Below are 16523 nucleotides of genomic sequence, written 5' to 3' on the forward strand. Positions count from 1 at the left end.
CAAGTGTGACTACTGCCCCCCCCCGAGGACTCAGTGGAGGATGACAATAGGGGATCATACATGGAAGATTGTTTTTATTTATTTCAGCGATCAAGATCTGGGTATTGCTGGCCAGGCCAGGCCAGCATTTATTGCCCATCCTTACTTGCCCTTGGTGGTGGTGAACCACCTTCTAGAACCACTGCAGCTCACCACGATATTTGTTGGGTACGGGGTTCCAGGGTTTGCCTGACCTGCTGAGTGTTTCCAGCATTTTGTGTCTTCATTTCAGGTTTTCTGCAGCTGTGGGGGTTTTTTTCTTCCTCTTCAAGAGAACAGTTTGCTGAAGGAACAGGAATAATGTCATTGTGCTCCATAAGCAGACAGCTGTAGTGTGGGATTTGGTCTTTGATGTTGCCCAGGCCCGGAGACTTTAAGGACATGGTATCCCATCTGGGTCACCACAGATAAGGAGTCCTCACGAAAGGTCTTTGACCTGAAACCCTAACTCTGTTTCACTTCCCACAGATGCTGCCTAACCTGCTGAGTATTTCCAGTTTTTTCTGTTTTTACTTCAGATTTCCAGCGTCTGCAGTTTGTTTTTGATTTTCAGGTAGAGAGCCCTATCTCTGCCCAGTCCCGGGAGAACAGCCCTTTAAATCAGACCTTGGCATCGAATTCATTATCGTGGATTACGGTATGCAAAGGGTCCCGCAGGAGCCCACCAATATCTTTCTCCTGTGTATGACTGGGATTATTGTGACACCACTCTGGGGAGTTGCAGTGGTCCCTTGGAGCACAAAGCTGTCATTTCCTCTCAGGAGCACAGCAGTCAATCCCACCCTCCCACTCAGTCAGGCCTCCGCCGTCTCCCACTACCCAGTCTGTTGTCACCCACACTGCGATGATTCAGCCCAAAGACGAGTCTTCTAACCCACCTTCCTTCTTCTCCACTGAACATTGGAAGCCTTCTGCAGCCAAGCAGCAACTCCTGGGAGAACACAAGGTCAGCCAAAGATACACTGAAGACAGTACCTAAGGATTGCACATCGACTTCTATGCAATATGCCTTTTCATATAATTTGGCTTAGAATTTTTATTTTGTGGTGACTTTTTTTTATATTGAGACCAGGTGCACTGTGATAGTTTGGGATTGCAGTTACTGGAACTGCACTCAGATGAAATCTTTGAGGACCGGGGTTGTCTAACTTGCCTCTGCACTGAAGGCGAGTGTGATTTCACGATGGCCTTGTTGTTTATCATGCAGCAGACCACCACAGCATCTGTTCTGTTAAACCAGGGAAAATTCATCCAGAGGTCGAGGTATAGAGCTGTATTTCAGCATTGCCAATGGTCCGGTTCATATGGCAGTATAGTTTTCATCATGTGCATTCTGCTTATGAGAGTGGATTCAGTGCCAGAGGCACCAGGCGAGTTGTTATAGCTCTTGCTATTTAATAGTGACCTTTTCGTTTGTTGCCACGGCCCAGCTGCAGCTGTCCACCACAGTACTCAGCTAGAGTTAAGGCAGCATGACTTCAGCCGGGATCCATCTGATTCAGTGGATGTTGAGGGAGCAGAATCCCATAAGACAATGGATAAACAGGAATTCCCATTCCGGTGTACAATCAATGGCACCCTGCAACATACAGAAGCTGGGTGGTGTCGCCACCTGCTGGTCCTTCACAAGGAATGAAACACAACTCTCTTTGAAAATGGGCAGGCTGTTCGTGCAACAGTACAAAGTAAACTGAGATGTTACAGATACTTCCACCTCCAATCTGAAGGAAGCCAAACTCTAAAAGTCCAATTCTATGGGCATTGATTTCCTTGCCCCACTGAGGCTATAACTGAAGCAGGGTGTAATATTCCAGTAAAGCTATAGAGTAGCAGGCATTTCATTCCTGTTCTTCAGCAAGTTTAGGGTGGAAGAAACACTCACTGAAGTCCTTTGGCAGATGAGATCTCCCACTGAACATTTCTTCTTACGCTTTCCTTTCTGTTCTCATACTGCTCCATATGCCCTTTTGCTAATGCTCCCAGTCATGCCAAGTCAAGCATTCATGTCTAGGAGTAACTGGTTTAGGCAAAAGACTAGTATCGGCAAATATTTCTTTAGTATCACATCAATGCCTATAGACGTCTGGGCTTTGAAGAAACAAGAAAGCACTAAGCTCTTGTAGAATTGCAACAATAGCACGCTGGCCTTCAGCAGTCAGGGCACTGAGTACAGGAGTTGGAGTTGTACAAGTTATTGGTGAGGCCACACTTGGAGTACTGTGTACAGTTTTGGTCACCCTGTTATAGGAAAGACATGGTTATACCGGAAAGAGTGCAGAGAAGATTTACGAGGATGTTGGCTGTACCAGAGGGCCTGAGGTATAGGGAGAGGTTGGCCAGGCTGGGTCTTTATTCCTTGGAAAGTAGCAGAATGAGGGGCGACCTTATAGAAGTGTTTAAAATTAAGAGAGGCACACACTTTTCCCCAGGGTAGGGGGGTCCAAAACTAGGGGGCATAGGTTTAGGGCGAGAGGGGAAGATTTTAAAAAAAGGGACTTGAGCGGCACCTTTTTCACTCAGAGGGTGGTGAGTATATGGAACGAGCTGCCAGAGGAAGTGGTTGAGGCAGGTAAAATAGTATCATTTAAGCAGCACTTGGATCGGTACATGGAGGGGCAGGGCTTGGAGGGATAGGGGCCAAACGCAGAGAATTGGAACTAAGCTGGGTGAACGTGGTCAGTGTGGACTCGTTGGGCTGAAGGGCCTGTCTGCATGCTGTATTGCTCTGTGACTCTAATGGCACGAAGCACAATGAGTTCTGTATGCTGTGGCCTATTCTGATTCACAAAACTCTTGTTTACTTTGTAATGGAACTGATTCTATTTTTTAAAAAGCACATTTAATTTAATTTATTCACATTTAATTTAATGGAAATGCTGGAAAAGCTGAAGTGGGCTGGGGAGATGTATTGGATCTTGCTGGGTAGTGAACCTATCACATGGCACTTAAAGGATAATATGCAGATTTATTTGCAAAACCATGTGTCCATATGTCGAAAGAGTATTTTTCTCCCCGCTCCTGCTGGATCTGCTGTGCATGCTCAAGCACTTCTATTTCAACAAAATCATTCTGTTACAGCTGTAGTTAAACCAGGGCTATGCCTGGCTGGCTCACAGAACGTTCCCCTCCCTCTTGCCTTGCTGTTCTACTAACCTTTGATCTTCTGTACCCAACTATGTCACCTTAGTGACCCTTTTACATGGACCCCAAATGTCAAGTGATCTTCATAGCCCCTTGTTATTCACTACTTAAAAAAAGTACTTGGCCCTACCCTTTCCTGGTTTTAAAATGGTCAATTCACACTCACCTGCACCAAAATCCACTTGTCACAGGTTGTTGACGACGCTGCTGTGAGCTTGCAGTAGTCTCAATAATTTCTTTCCAAAAGGGTGGGAAAAGTTAGGGTTGGTACATTCCAAAGGTGTTTTTTTAAAAATATATACACACACACTATGCTAAGTGATAATCATTGAACAATCTCTCTTGCCCTGAAAAGAAAAAGGTTTGAGATACCTCACACTAAAGAAAATTAAAAATTTAGAAAGCATGTGTAATTTTGACTCTCATCTTCCCTTCAGAGTGGTCAATTTAGCTTCAAAAGCCAATTTAGTCAGTCAATTTGATCACACATGATAAGACCCAATACTATTTGTCCCATATCTTCAATACCTTTGAATCTACAATTTATTTTTGTTAACCAAAAGTACAACGATTGATGCATGTAGAAGAGGGTTTCAAACATTTCCCTTATGTATACTTTTAATTTTTAAGACTATTCCCCCCATTCCCAGACTCCCAAACCAGGAAACATAAATTCTATCTGCCCAATAGTTTTACAAGCTTCAGTCCAATAGCCCCTAGACTTGGGGAATACAGTTCTAGTTTGTGTATAGTAGTCCTTGGAGTGCAGTGCTCTTCAGTAAGTAAGTGAGTGGGTTTTAAGTAATTAGGAGACAAGTTAAAAAGCAGAACTTCAAAAGCAATCTCTGGATTACTTCCACTGCCACATGCTAGTGGTTAAATGAACAGACCTATATGAATGCATGACTGGAGAAATGGTGCAGAAGGGAGGCGGTTAGATTCCTGGGACATTGGAACAAGTTCTGAAGAAGGTAGGACCTGTATGAGCAGAACCAGGACTTATGTCCTTGGGGGAGTTTACCAGGGCTGTTGGATTGGGGGGTGGGGGGGGGGGGGTGGTGGGGAGGAGGGGGAAAGAAAAGTTTACCAGGGCTGTTGGGGAGGCTTTAAACTAAAATGGCACAGGGAAGAACCACATTTACAGGGAGACAGAAGAAGGGGGGAAAACTGTAATAGAAACAGGGACAGGAGGGGGAAAAGCAAGAGTGGAAGTCAGAAATCAAGGGCAAAAAGCAAACAGGGCTGAGATGTAAAATAATGCCAAGGGTATCTCAGAATACTAAATGTAAAGCCTAAAGGCAGTCTATTGTAATAGATGGAGCTTTTTCAATAGGATGGAAGAATTAATTGCACAGATCTAAACAGTCATGATAAACTAAATAGATACAACTAAACTTCTGGGGTAGTCAATATTTAGGAAGGATAATGAAAAAGAAAAAGATGGGGTTGCATTGCTGGTTTAAGAGTAGATTAATGCAATAGTGCAGAAGGATATTAGCTCAGATGACGTGGAATCTGTATTGGTAGAGCTAAGAAATTGAAAGTGAAAGGTTAGGGCAGTTGTATACAGACACCCAAAACAAAAGTCTTGTTGACGCTGGGGATGCCATTAAACAGCAGATTAGAGATGCATACAGAAAGGGTTCAAGTACAATTATGGGCAGCTTTAATCTACACCTAGGTTGGCTAGTCATATTGGGAATGGTATGGCAGAGGAAGAATTCCTGGAGTGTATACAGGATGGCTTCCTGCATCAATATATCAAAGAACCAACCTGAAAGCGTGTTATCCTAGATTGGGTATTGCTTAACGAGAAAGGATTAGTTAGCAATCTTGCTGTGTGAGGTCCCAGAGATGATAATATGCAAGAATTGTTATGATGGAGAGTTCAGAATTTAAGACTCAGGCCTAAAACTACACAAAGGAAGTTATAAAGGTGCAAGGTGAAAGTTGACTAGGATAGATCAGGGAACAATACTTAGAGTTGATAGTTCCAATAAATTTCCAATGTACAGGGAGTCCCCGACTTACGAACACCCATATTTACGAACCGACCTTCGTGGTCAGTTCGTAAGCGGGCCCAGCCCCTGATCCTACCACAGCGGCGGTAAACCTTCTTTGGCCCAACCCCGGGCCAAGTGCACACATGCGGCCGGGGAACCTCGGGCCAAGTGCGAACGTGCAGCTGGGACCATGCGCGGCTGTGATCCCCGGGCCAAGTGCGCATGCGCGGACACCGTTTCGAGTTACATACAAAATCGGGTTACGAACAGTCTCAAAAACGGAACTCGTTCGTAACCCGGGGACTTCCTGTATTCCCAATATTTCCGATGGGGTGGTGCCTTGAATCATGCACGTGTGGCCTCACCACCATGTGTATAGCTATAACACATACTTTACCCCTCTCCCCACCACTGTTTTCAAGTCCTCTAGATACAAGGTGAATACGTCCAAATCATTATTTCAATTGTGCCTCTCATAAATCAAATATATTTGCTGCTTTATACTTCCTGGTTTGGGCTTTGTAATGCTGTGCAGATGATTCAATTGGATTGGTTGAGAAGCCTTGCTTTCCTGCTCAGTTTGCTGATATCACATACCCCCTGTGGAGGTCTCAGCACTGGAAAATAAAACTGGATCAGAGGAAACCGCCACTGAAGGTCACAAAGTCTGGACGGCAAAATTAATTGGTGCCTTTTCTTTGATGCTGTAAGTAATTCTCAGGCTATCATTTTAGTGGCTTGTCAAGGCCACAGCATACATTATAACAGGTCACCTTTCCAGTTATAGCACATACCAATTATCCAAACCATGCCTATCATTTAACCCAGGCAAGTCAATAATTTGCATTTCCAGTTTACAGTCTATGTGGTGCTTCAATGTAAATCTTCTAGAAGTCCCTTGTCCAATACTTTAGTTATTACCTCAGAACATTCAATCAGGTGTGACCAAAGTTTGACGAATCAAGTCTGGCACTTTCAAATTAGTTAGTGTTCATATCATTGTCTCCTTTATATATTCCAGTAACAACACTGTTCTTGTACTAAACAGGTTTTTAAAAAGTTGCTCTTCTACCTTAAGTAATGAAATTACAGTTGCAACATTTCAATTTAAATGAACACTTTCTGAAGCAACAGTTCCTTGGGAGATTATGACTAAATAATCTCCAGTTTCTAAAACCAATTCCTTTAAATGCCTTGAATAGAAGCTACCAGATCCAGGGAGCATCAGCATTCAGTATCGATTGACTTCTAAATAATTTTTGCTTATGCCAATTTTGGTGAGTTCCTTTCCATGATTTTTACATTAAAAGTTTCAATGGAATGCAAGGTAGATTTTCCTTGTCCTCTTACAGCAAAGACTGACAAGTAATTCATTGAAAAGTTTGCTATTATAGGTTTTTCTTTTCTATTTATTTCAGTTACTTAATCCACATCATCCTTTGTACTTTGTCAGTTGAATGTTTCTCATCTCTTTCGGCCATTACTATTTTAAGAAGTTTGTAAACTGCTAATTAAAAACCAATGAGCTCAGTTGTGCTGGGATTCATCCTGCTGCTTCTCTTTCCTGCTTGCTTGCATTCACCTGGTCCTGATGCAGAGGGCTGATCTCAAAATGGCCCTCCATACCCTCTGGTTGGGCAGCAAGGGCTAAGTGTCAAACTCAGTTTAAAAACTAATAAATTTGAACTCAAACAAAAGCACTGAAATAATTGAAGAACATTAAACTGAAGCAAAATAGCTTCCCTTCCTCTTTGCCACTTGTTTTGCAGGCCTAGAATCCCCATTAAAATCCTGTACCTCCCTCTGCAATTGGATCCTTGACTTCCTTATCAGGAGACCACAGTCAGTGCCTATTAGCAGCAACATTTCCTTCTCACTGACAATCAACACAGGAGCACCTCAAGGATACGTGCTTAGCCTGCTGCTCTACTCTCATGACTGTGTGGCGAGGCACAGTTCAAATGCCATCTATAAATTCACCAATGACACTACTGTTGATGGCAGAATCCCAGATGGTGATGGGGTGCACAGGAGTGAGATAGATCAGCTGGTTGAGTGGTGTCGCAATGACAACCTCGCACTCAACATCAGCAAGACCAAGGAAATGACTGTGGACTTCAGGAAGGGGAAGTCAGGAGAACACACACCAGTCCTCATTGAGGGGTCAGCAGTGGAAAGGGTGAGCAGCTTGAAGTTCCTGGGCATCAACATCTCAGAGGATCTATCTTGCGCCCAACAGATTGATGCAGTCATGAAGAAGGCACACCAGAGGCTCTACTTCATTAGAGTTTGAGGAGATTTGGTATGTCACCATTCTTGCAAATTTCTACAGATGTACAGTGGAGAGCATTCTGACTGGTTGCATCACCACCTGGTATGGAGTTTCCAATGTGCAGGATCAAAAGAGGCTGCAGAGGGTTGTAGACTCAGCCAGCTCCATCACGGACACCACCCTCCTTGTCATCAAGGACATCTTCAAGAGGCAATGCCTCAAGAAGGCAGCATCCATCATTAAGGACCCTCACCACCTGGGACATGCCCTCTTCATGTTACTACCACAGGGGAGGTGGTACAGGAGCCTGAAGACCCCCACACAACATTTCAGGAACAGCTTCTTCCCCTCCACCATCAGATTTCTGAACGGTCCATGAATCCATGAACACATCTTTATTCCTCATTTGCACTATATATTTATTTTTGTAACTTACAATAATTTTTTTGTCTTCGTCCTGCACTGTACTGCTGCCGCAAAACAAAAAAACAACGAATCAGTGATAATAAACCTGATTCTGATAGGTCTGACAGCATAAGGTCAGTAGAGATTCTGCAGCATAGAGCTGGGAAATCCCAGCAAGACTGCGTCCAACTGCTGGAAACCATGCACAGCCCAATAGGAATTGCTGACACCAAGCCCAGCAAGATTCATCCCATGAATCTAGTTTCATGTGTTGATCCGTAAGAAAGCTTTGAGTATAACTTAGTATACCAAATGCTCAATAAATTAGCCTTGTGCTGTGCCCAGTGGAATTGCCTTTCATTTATTCACTTTTATGACTCAAGCTGCTCTCCAAGAGTCAGTAATTGTGGGGAGTGCAGATATAAACAGCAAAAAAAATGCAGCACTGCTTGCAAAAACGAGCTACATTTAAGTTGCTAGTCTATGAAGCTTTGCTGGCCAGCACAAATGTAGTTCATATAAAAGAAATGCCAACCCCAACTTGCAAACATTTAACCCATGATCAGTTTGTACTTACCGGGATAATGTGAAAAATGTATGATTTAAGCTCCCATCTTACTCATGGGCTACTGTGAGGAATGAGATGGATAATCTCTTTTGGATGAGAACATCTCTATTACAGCGCAAAACTGTAGGATTTCTAATATGCAATCTCCTAAGTCCATTTAGATGAAATGTACATTAGTTACAGAATCATTCTGCATGTATTTTTTTGGAACGTCAATACATCAAAATTCTAAATTTATATGTCTTTATTGTTCAAATAAAAATCTAAATCCTGTACAAGTTTTAAAAGGCTTTAAAATTATGGAATTTCAAGAATTATCCATATATATATATATATATATAAATTTCTAGTTCATCAGAATAGACAATATTTTTCAGTCTAGATAATATGATGGATAACCAAAATCCATTCAATCATAAGAATTGAGTCTACTCGGTACTCAGCAGAACTTCTCTCCTGCATCAGTGAAACAGAAACATTAAACGCCCAAAATGAAGATAAATTTCATTAAGCTGTACTTTCAATGAAGGAAGTGAAGCAATTTTTTTTAATGACCTATTTTTTTTGCATAATTCTGCTCCTGACTCGATCAGTTGCTATGGGAAATAATCCATCCAATGCTATTACATTCACACTTATTTTTTAAAATAATATTTAATATAAACAAAAACATTTGCTTTAAACATTTTGAAGTTATACATTCGATGAGAGATATGCATTTCCCATGTAAATATACCTTAATCACCAGTTTTTATAGTACAAGCTACATTTTCTATTTGATTTTTTGAAAATCACATCACCAATTATGCTTCTGCAATAAAACAACTGCTTTATTACAAAATGAAATGGGGGAAAAAATGAACAAAAGCCCAGATAAAATATTGCAATCTTAATCTAGTGAAAAAATTATTTGTATTAGCATAGGTCTCTTCACCTTGTATTTTCCCTGATTTAATTTAAGTTTCATGCTGTTACACGGTTAAATTATTTTTTTAAATGGCAACTTTAAAAAAACAAAAGTTGATCCTGAAAAGTTTTAAAAGTGGACAACGTAACATGGTGTCATAGGGCACCAGATAGTCTGTTAAGTTTCCACTATGGGTTTCATTTAGAGAATTTACAACACAATTTATTAATTCTGGAAGAATTGAAAGAAAATGCTTGCATGAAATACAAACAGTTAAGGAGAGCTGGTGCAATGGACAGTATTCCTTCAATCTCTGCCTCGTTTTGCTGAATACACTACAGTTAAAATGCAATGGCAATGCAACAAATAATGCCACACATATAAAATCACTGCAGGTAACCTGTCAATTTGTGTGTCCACAAGAAGCAAATTTCCATAGACTGTCAAAACAGAATGGCAATGTCTTTGCATTAAATGTTGTGACATCAGGTACCTGGATTCCAGGAAACAGCACACCTCTGTGGACTGGGAAGCCTGCTCCACAGCCTGCAGAGTGACACTCAGCATGATTTGAAGTCCATTGTTTTGTAGAAGCCATCAAATTGCTGAAGCCACTGACATGGCCAGATCAACAACAGAAATCAGCTCATATTATGTTCTTCTATGAAACAGATAGGGACTGCATAATCATACATGGCAATGTTCCATCCCCTTTAATGTATCTGGGCCTATGGAATCAATGGGCGTCTGTTTTATTTTCCATTCTCTATAAAAATAGCACTATTCTTCAGTTTCCACTCTATTAGTGAGCAGATGAAAGCAATGTCTAAGGCACTTCAGGCAATATTAAATATTCAGTGGATGTTAGGGATGAACAGGGAGAAATAAAAATCTCCCCCAAACATCCTGTCCACTTTCCCCAAGGGTCTGCTTTCAAAAGTAAAGCACCATCAGAATCTTAGTCACTTCAAATACACAAATCATTAAAAAGTAAAGCTGAATGAAAAAAAATCTTGACAGAACCATAATGATTTTTCTAAGATGTGCCAATTTGCAAAAACATGAACTTCAGAGAAGCCAAGCTAAAGGACTTCGGACTTCATAGTACGGGAAAGGTAAAAATGTCCTCGAGACCCATGAATCAACAAAACGGATGGAGTTTTCACTTAAAATTTTCTGTTGGAGACTAGTACAACTGAAAATTCATATTTGTGGAGAGGGTAAAACTGAAGGTAAATCTTCAGTAGTTTGTCTATTAGGTGCTTATTTTGACAGCGTTTTTCAACAATAATGCTTTTGCAATCTTTTTTCCAGAAAGCTAAAAGCAGAGATAATCCAAATGTAAAAACCAAGCTGACATCAAATAGTATAAAATTGTATAAATCTGCAATTAGTCATTTACCCTAGTTGTAAAAAGTTCAGTGATCAACAAAGGCAGTCCTCAGTAAGACTTATTTCTATCAAAATACAGTTTTTACATAAATTACTTTGCACAAATAAACTGGATGTTTAAATAAATTGGGACCAATCTCATTTGAAGGTGAATGAATATCCTGTTCACACCTCAAATTGCCCAGTCGCAATGGCAGAATAGGAGAGGCCTTGGGAAAATTCCAGCCTTATTGTTATTGTATTATGAAGCCTTCATGAGTTGTCACTCCAGATATTGTACTGCATCCAACAGAACCTCAGTCCATTCTCTCAGCAGCACTATAGTTTCTTTGTGTTTTAGACAATATGTTCTATATTTGGAGAACCATGCTCACAACAGCAGACATTCCCGCCCAACATACTAGGTCTATCAAAAATGCATGCACTCAAGTAGAATTCACATGATAGGTGGGGTGGGATGAGAAAGAATGAGGGGTTGGTGTGGTGAGAGGTTAGGGATGTAAGGAGAATGTAAGGAGAAAGTGGGAAACTTGAAGATAAAATTGCCTTGCAGAAGTACAGACAAGTTCAAAGCAGCATTTATGGAAGAGAAGGTGACTACATGTTGCACTTCTTCCCATGAAATTAAACTATTTCTCCATAATGTATATAATAGAAATAGGATTTGTGGCAAAATATCAGTTTCCACCATTTTAGAGTAATGGGGAGATATTGTGTTACTCATATGGAAAGCCTCTTGTAGAATACTTACTGGAGACCAATATACATGTGTTTTTGATGTGTGCTGAAGATGTGACTGGCATTAAAAGTAAAATTTAGAAACATTCTGGTCTAGGCACCATATGACCCTCCAAAAGTTTGTATCAATGTAAACCCAATAACCAGGACTTTAACCATCATGCCTTCCTCCAGTTATTACTTTCAAGATACAAGTAGCACCATCTCAGATAAATGGATAGTCAGCTTCTACAATCAAAACAAAGATTGAATTCGGGAACAGATTTAAATGAATGGGATGAATTTGAAGGAGATGGGCCAAAAACAAAACAGCTTTATCTGAAGGAGGAAACAGTAAACATAACCATGCAGATGGACGAAAGGTACACCATTGCATCATCAAAACAGCCACAGGTCCAGTACAATTAATGGTCTGAAGAGGTTTAACAGATTGATTATAATCCAAACATTAGCGATCTATAATATTTGCATGTTGAAACCCCAACCAGCAAAAAAAAAATCCTGTACAGTAAGACTACTTCAAGGCACTAGTTTCCAAAATTCTTGAATAAAAAACACACTCAAACATTGTACCAGATGCTGGAAGTGTTCATTTTGCAGCTGGGGAGAGTGGGCAAAGAGGAAGGAACTGAAAATGAAAGGTTTAAGAGGGAAAAGACATTGACTTAATTTAAATTCAGATAATAGGGTAATAACTGCAAACTGAAGGAAAGCAGCATCTGAACAACAAGATGGAATGCTTATGAGATATGAGTGCTGGTAGTAGTTAATCTTAACTGATTTAACAGAGCACATTATTTTAGCTTCCATTATTTTAACTTTAGCCTTATTGATATGCTTGTAAACTTTCACCGGCAATATTGCACTGGAGATAAATGCAAATTTAAAGATCAGACTAGACTTAAATGACAAATCTTGTTTACTTTTTAACTTGTGCATTTCTACTGATCTTTAGGCATACTCAGTCTACATTGTGCATAAAAATAGGAAAGATTCTGATTGCACAGAACTGTACAAGTGATATGGAACCATGCAACTTTGCACGGAGTTAAGTTTTAAGGTTTGAGGTATAATGAGGATGGTGCATCTTATCAACCCAGTATAACCTATACATGTGCGTGTAAGTGGTTTTGCCTTACATTTAGGTGTGCAAATTGTAATAAGTATGTTTTTTTGCTTGTTACACAAGTAGTCTCTGAAATCAGATAGCATTTGAAGTTTCAATAATCTATAAATTCTTGTTCATTTTAATGCACATACATCTTTGCTACGTTAATTTCTCAAGCATAGGCTTCCATTACATGGAGCCATCCTGCCTCCTCCCGCTAACCATTAGTAAAAACTAAGTCCACAATTTCTAAATTGCCTTCAGTCATTGTTAAACTTTGAAGGCTCAATCCACAAGTACATCCTTCAAAAGTACTAATTCCTTTAAAAGGATCTGGCTTACATTTAATATCTTCTTCTTGCCCTGCCTCCAGCAACCTGCACTCATGTTTTGTCAACACCATTCGTTAACCAAATGGCATGCAAAACATTGAATACCTGGAACAACTGTCACCTCCAAATTTTGGTATTAGCAACACCTCAAAATAGCTCAGACCTAAATGTTATTCCATCAAATGAAACAAGACCTGTGTCCTTCAACAAATTCTCTTTACTTTAAGCTTTCTTTCCAATCCCATTTCCTTCATTGATACCCTACTTTTTAATAATGTAAGGTGTTGCAGATTAGCAAGTTACCCTTTAAACAAAGCCAAGGTAAAATGATATTTTTTTTTATGTAAAACTTTCTATACAACTAAATGGTGTTTTCAATGAGTGAAGTAGAAATGTGTTAACAGTCTTACTAGTAGGAGAGGTGGACTGAGAGGTTTTAAACCAGCAGGATGGGATCTGGGTTGCGAAAATGCACTCCTCCAATCAATTTGATATGTTTTCATAGTAGCTGTGGTTACTCAAGATCTGAAGACATGCACAGCCCGTATGACAAATTGTCTACAAATTGGGCATTCACTCATGCGCTTTCCACACTTAGTGCACGTGACCATATGGCCACACTCAAGCAGCACACAGTCGATTGGAGAGTCCATGCATATTTTACAGAGGTGCTCATCAGCAGCTGATGATCCTGTCCCACCTACAAACAAAACAGCAATCAGTGGAAAATACCTGAACTGTGCATCATGGTACAGTTATGCATCAGAGAGAAAACTGGCAGGTAATATCACAACAAACAGTAAGAGCTTCGGTGGACAAATAAAAATAGATCTATATTCAGTTGATTTCAGAAGAATGAACTTATTGAAATATATCAAATCCTAAGGGGGCATAACAGGATAGATATTGAAATGTTTCCACCAGTGGAAGAATCTTGAATGAGGGAAACAGAGTGGGAGGCGGCATAGTTACAAGATAAAGGGGACACTCCTTTAAGACTGAGTTGCTAAGAATTCCCTCCTGAAGAGCTAGCGAATCTCTGGAATTCTGTACCCCAGTGAGTTATGGAGGCTGGATCAATGGAGGTACTTAAGGAAGAGATAGGTCAATTTGTGGAAGATCAGAGAAATGAGGGCTATGTGGAACTGGCAGAGATGATGAATTGAGGCCTGGGGCAGATCAGCCACAACTATATCGAGTGGCAGGATAGGCTTGAGGGCCAAATGGCCTATTCCTGCTTCAAATTTTCTCGTGCTCTTGTGCTCCACAGCAAACTGTTTAGGTCCAGAATACAACTTTCAATTATAGTGGTCAAATCAGAATGTCAGTGTGAGGGAATGAAACTCATCATTTTAGTTCTCATACTCTCAAATATTAACAAGCACAGATAAGCATACAAACAGGGAAGTGCTTTGTAAATTATCACCCCACAAATGTAATGTAACTCAAGCTAAGGGTACAGTCAAATTTTGGAATTTAGAGTACCAGAAGTGCCTTGACCTTTTCATCTCTCAGTTTTGGGTTTGAAACTGGCAAATTTAATAGGATAAAAATCTAATTCTTCACTACTGTTTACCAATTCTCACTTGAAGTTAGTTTGAATCCCACGTTTGAAAGCAGGAGGAAGAAGGGAAGTTCAAATAAAGGAATGTTTATTGAAAACAAAGCTAACTGACATGATGGGATAGGTGAGGTGTTACATCTGCTGCAATTTGTGCCCTGATCATAGCAGCAAGTGTTTACAAACTGAACTTCGCTTCTCAGTAATTTAGCACTGACTGGCATTACACATGTACCTTCACTGAAATGCCAAACACGGTTCACTTAGAAATAGAGAACTTACACTGGGGCAGCAGCAGAATTTTCCCAAGAGTTGGCCAAAGGCATATGTTAAGCAGGTGAAGGGTTCTTTTGACTAGTATCAAATCCAGAGATGTTTTTAAATGAATATTGAATAAAAATGTAGAAAATAATCAACTCTTCAGCACTAATATCTTTTACTGGATGAACATTGTGCTCCAAGGTAAAATTTCAGCATTAATTAGAACACAGTTTTCAAAATGCTACTTCAGGTACCGTTTACCTCCTTCATAATTCTGATGGATTTACCTATTCAAGCGCTTTGGGTTAGATTAAAGAGGATGAAGGGGGAAATGGGAGTAAAGGAGGCTTGTGCGGCTATAATCACCTCATCGACTAGTTGGCTTAAATTACATTTTTCTGTGTTCTAAAAATGAAATAATATTGTGCGCCATGGAACATAGTGAAAATTTGTGTATTTCTTAAAAGTGAAAATATGAAGAATCTTACCATCTTGAGTTTTGAATTCAGCAGCTGCAAAAAGAAATGAGAAAAAAGGTATATCTCAAACAAATGGTATTAAATACCAAGTTCAATTATGTAATTCTCTGTATAAAATGCTCCTACCCTGATTCTGAAGGTCTTTTTGATCATTGTATAATCTTGTCACTCTCTCCATTAACTCCCATTTTTCACAACACCCTTTGTAATTTACGAAGTTTCGCGCTAGTATTTCTTTTAGCTGGCGCACTGAGAGCGCTTCAATGTCTTCCACACAAGTCAAGTCTGATAAAGAGGCTCTGTGCCGCCCTGGGACAATTACTTCCTCTGAATCAGACTAGAATAAAGCCGAACAAAAACAGAGGGATTAAAGACAGATGGATATGTAGTAAGAGTACCACTAGAAACATTTAAATCATATTCCACACACTAGATAAAAAAATACAGTACTTCTTCCATACAATGACACACTACAATTTTACAGCAAATTCTCCAAATTCAACCAAACAGATATAGGGTAATGAAATTAGTGCAAAATGTATTTTTACCCAAGCTGTTTAATCCTTTCCTTCATTAATAAGGGGAATAGACTTGATTGTAACCACATGACTCACACATCCATTTATGCTCAGGAAGAGAAACACTTGTTTATCCAAAGAATGCTTTTTCTCCCCCATATATAATTGCTACAAAGGTTTGTAAACACTAATTCTTTGCTCTGGTAAGCTATCCTAATAAAGAGTCAGGGGGCAGAAGTGAGTGTAGTCGCTATTACTAAGGAGAAGGTGCCTGGGAAACTGAGAAGTCTGAAGGTAGATAAGTCACCCGGACCAGATGGACAACACCCAGGGTTCTGAAAGAGGTAGCTAAAGAGATTGCGGAGGCATTAGTAGTGATCTTTCAAGAATCACTAGATTTAGGAATGGTTCCGGAGGATTGGAAAAATCACAAATGTCACTCCACTCTTTAGGGAGGCAAAAGACAGGAAATTATGGGCCTGTTAGCCTGACATTAGTGGTTGGTAAGATGTTAGAGTTCATTATTAAGGATGAGGTTTCGGGGTACTTGGAAGCACATGATAAAATAGGCATAAGTCAGCATGGTTTCCTCAAGGCGAGATCTTGCCTGACAAATCTGTTGGAATTCCTTGAGGAAGTAGCAGGCAGGTTTAGCACGAGGCTGCTAAACAAGATAGGAGCCCATGGTATTACAGGAAAGGTACTAGCAAAGGTACTAGCATGGATAGAAGATCAGCTGACTGGTAGAAGGCAAAGAGTGGGAATAAAGGGGGCCTTTTCTGGTAGGCTGCCGGTGACT

At 40.2% G+C, this 16523-nt stretch overlaps 1 protein-coding gene across 5 annotated transcripts in view; it reads right to left on the reverse strand.

Moving 5' to 3' along the window:
* Positions 1-8689: 8689 nt before the first annotated feature.
* Positions 8690-16523, reverse strand: part of rffl (ring finger and FYVE-like domain containing E3 ubiquitin protein ligase) — a 44960-nt gene continuing 37126 nt past the window's right edge. For all 5 annotated transcript variants that reach the window (XM_052035854.1, XM_052035855.1, XM_052035853.1 and 2 more), the window contains 3 exons: positions 15333-15543; positions 15216-15239; positions 8690-13605 (listed from right to left, as the gene is read on the reverse strand). In XM_052035854.1, the coding sequence (XP_051891814.1) occupies positions 13424-13605; positions 15216-15239; positions 15333-15543 (417 nt within the window). In that variant the 3' untranslated portion in view covers positions 8690-13423. The remainder of the gene's footprint in view (positions 13606-15215; positions 15240-15332; positions 15544-16523) is intronic.

The sequence above is a fragment of the Pristis pectinata genome, chromosome 21 (genome assembly GCF_009764475.1).
Source record: "Pristis pectinata isolate sPriPec2 chromosome 21, sPriPec2.1.pri, whole genome shotgun sequence".
Lineage (NCBI taxonomy): Eukaryota > Metazoa > Chordata > Chondrichthyes > Rhinopristiformes > Pristidae > Pristis > Pristis pectinata.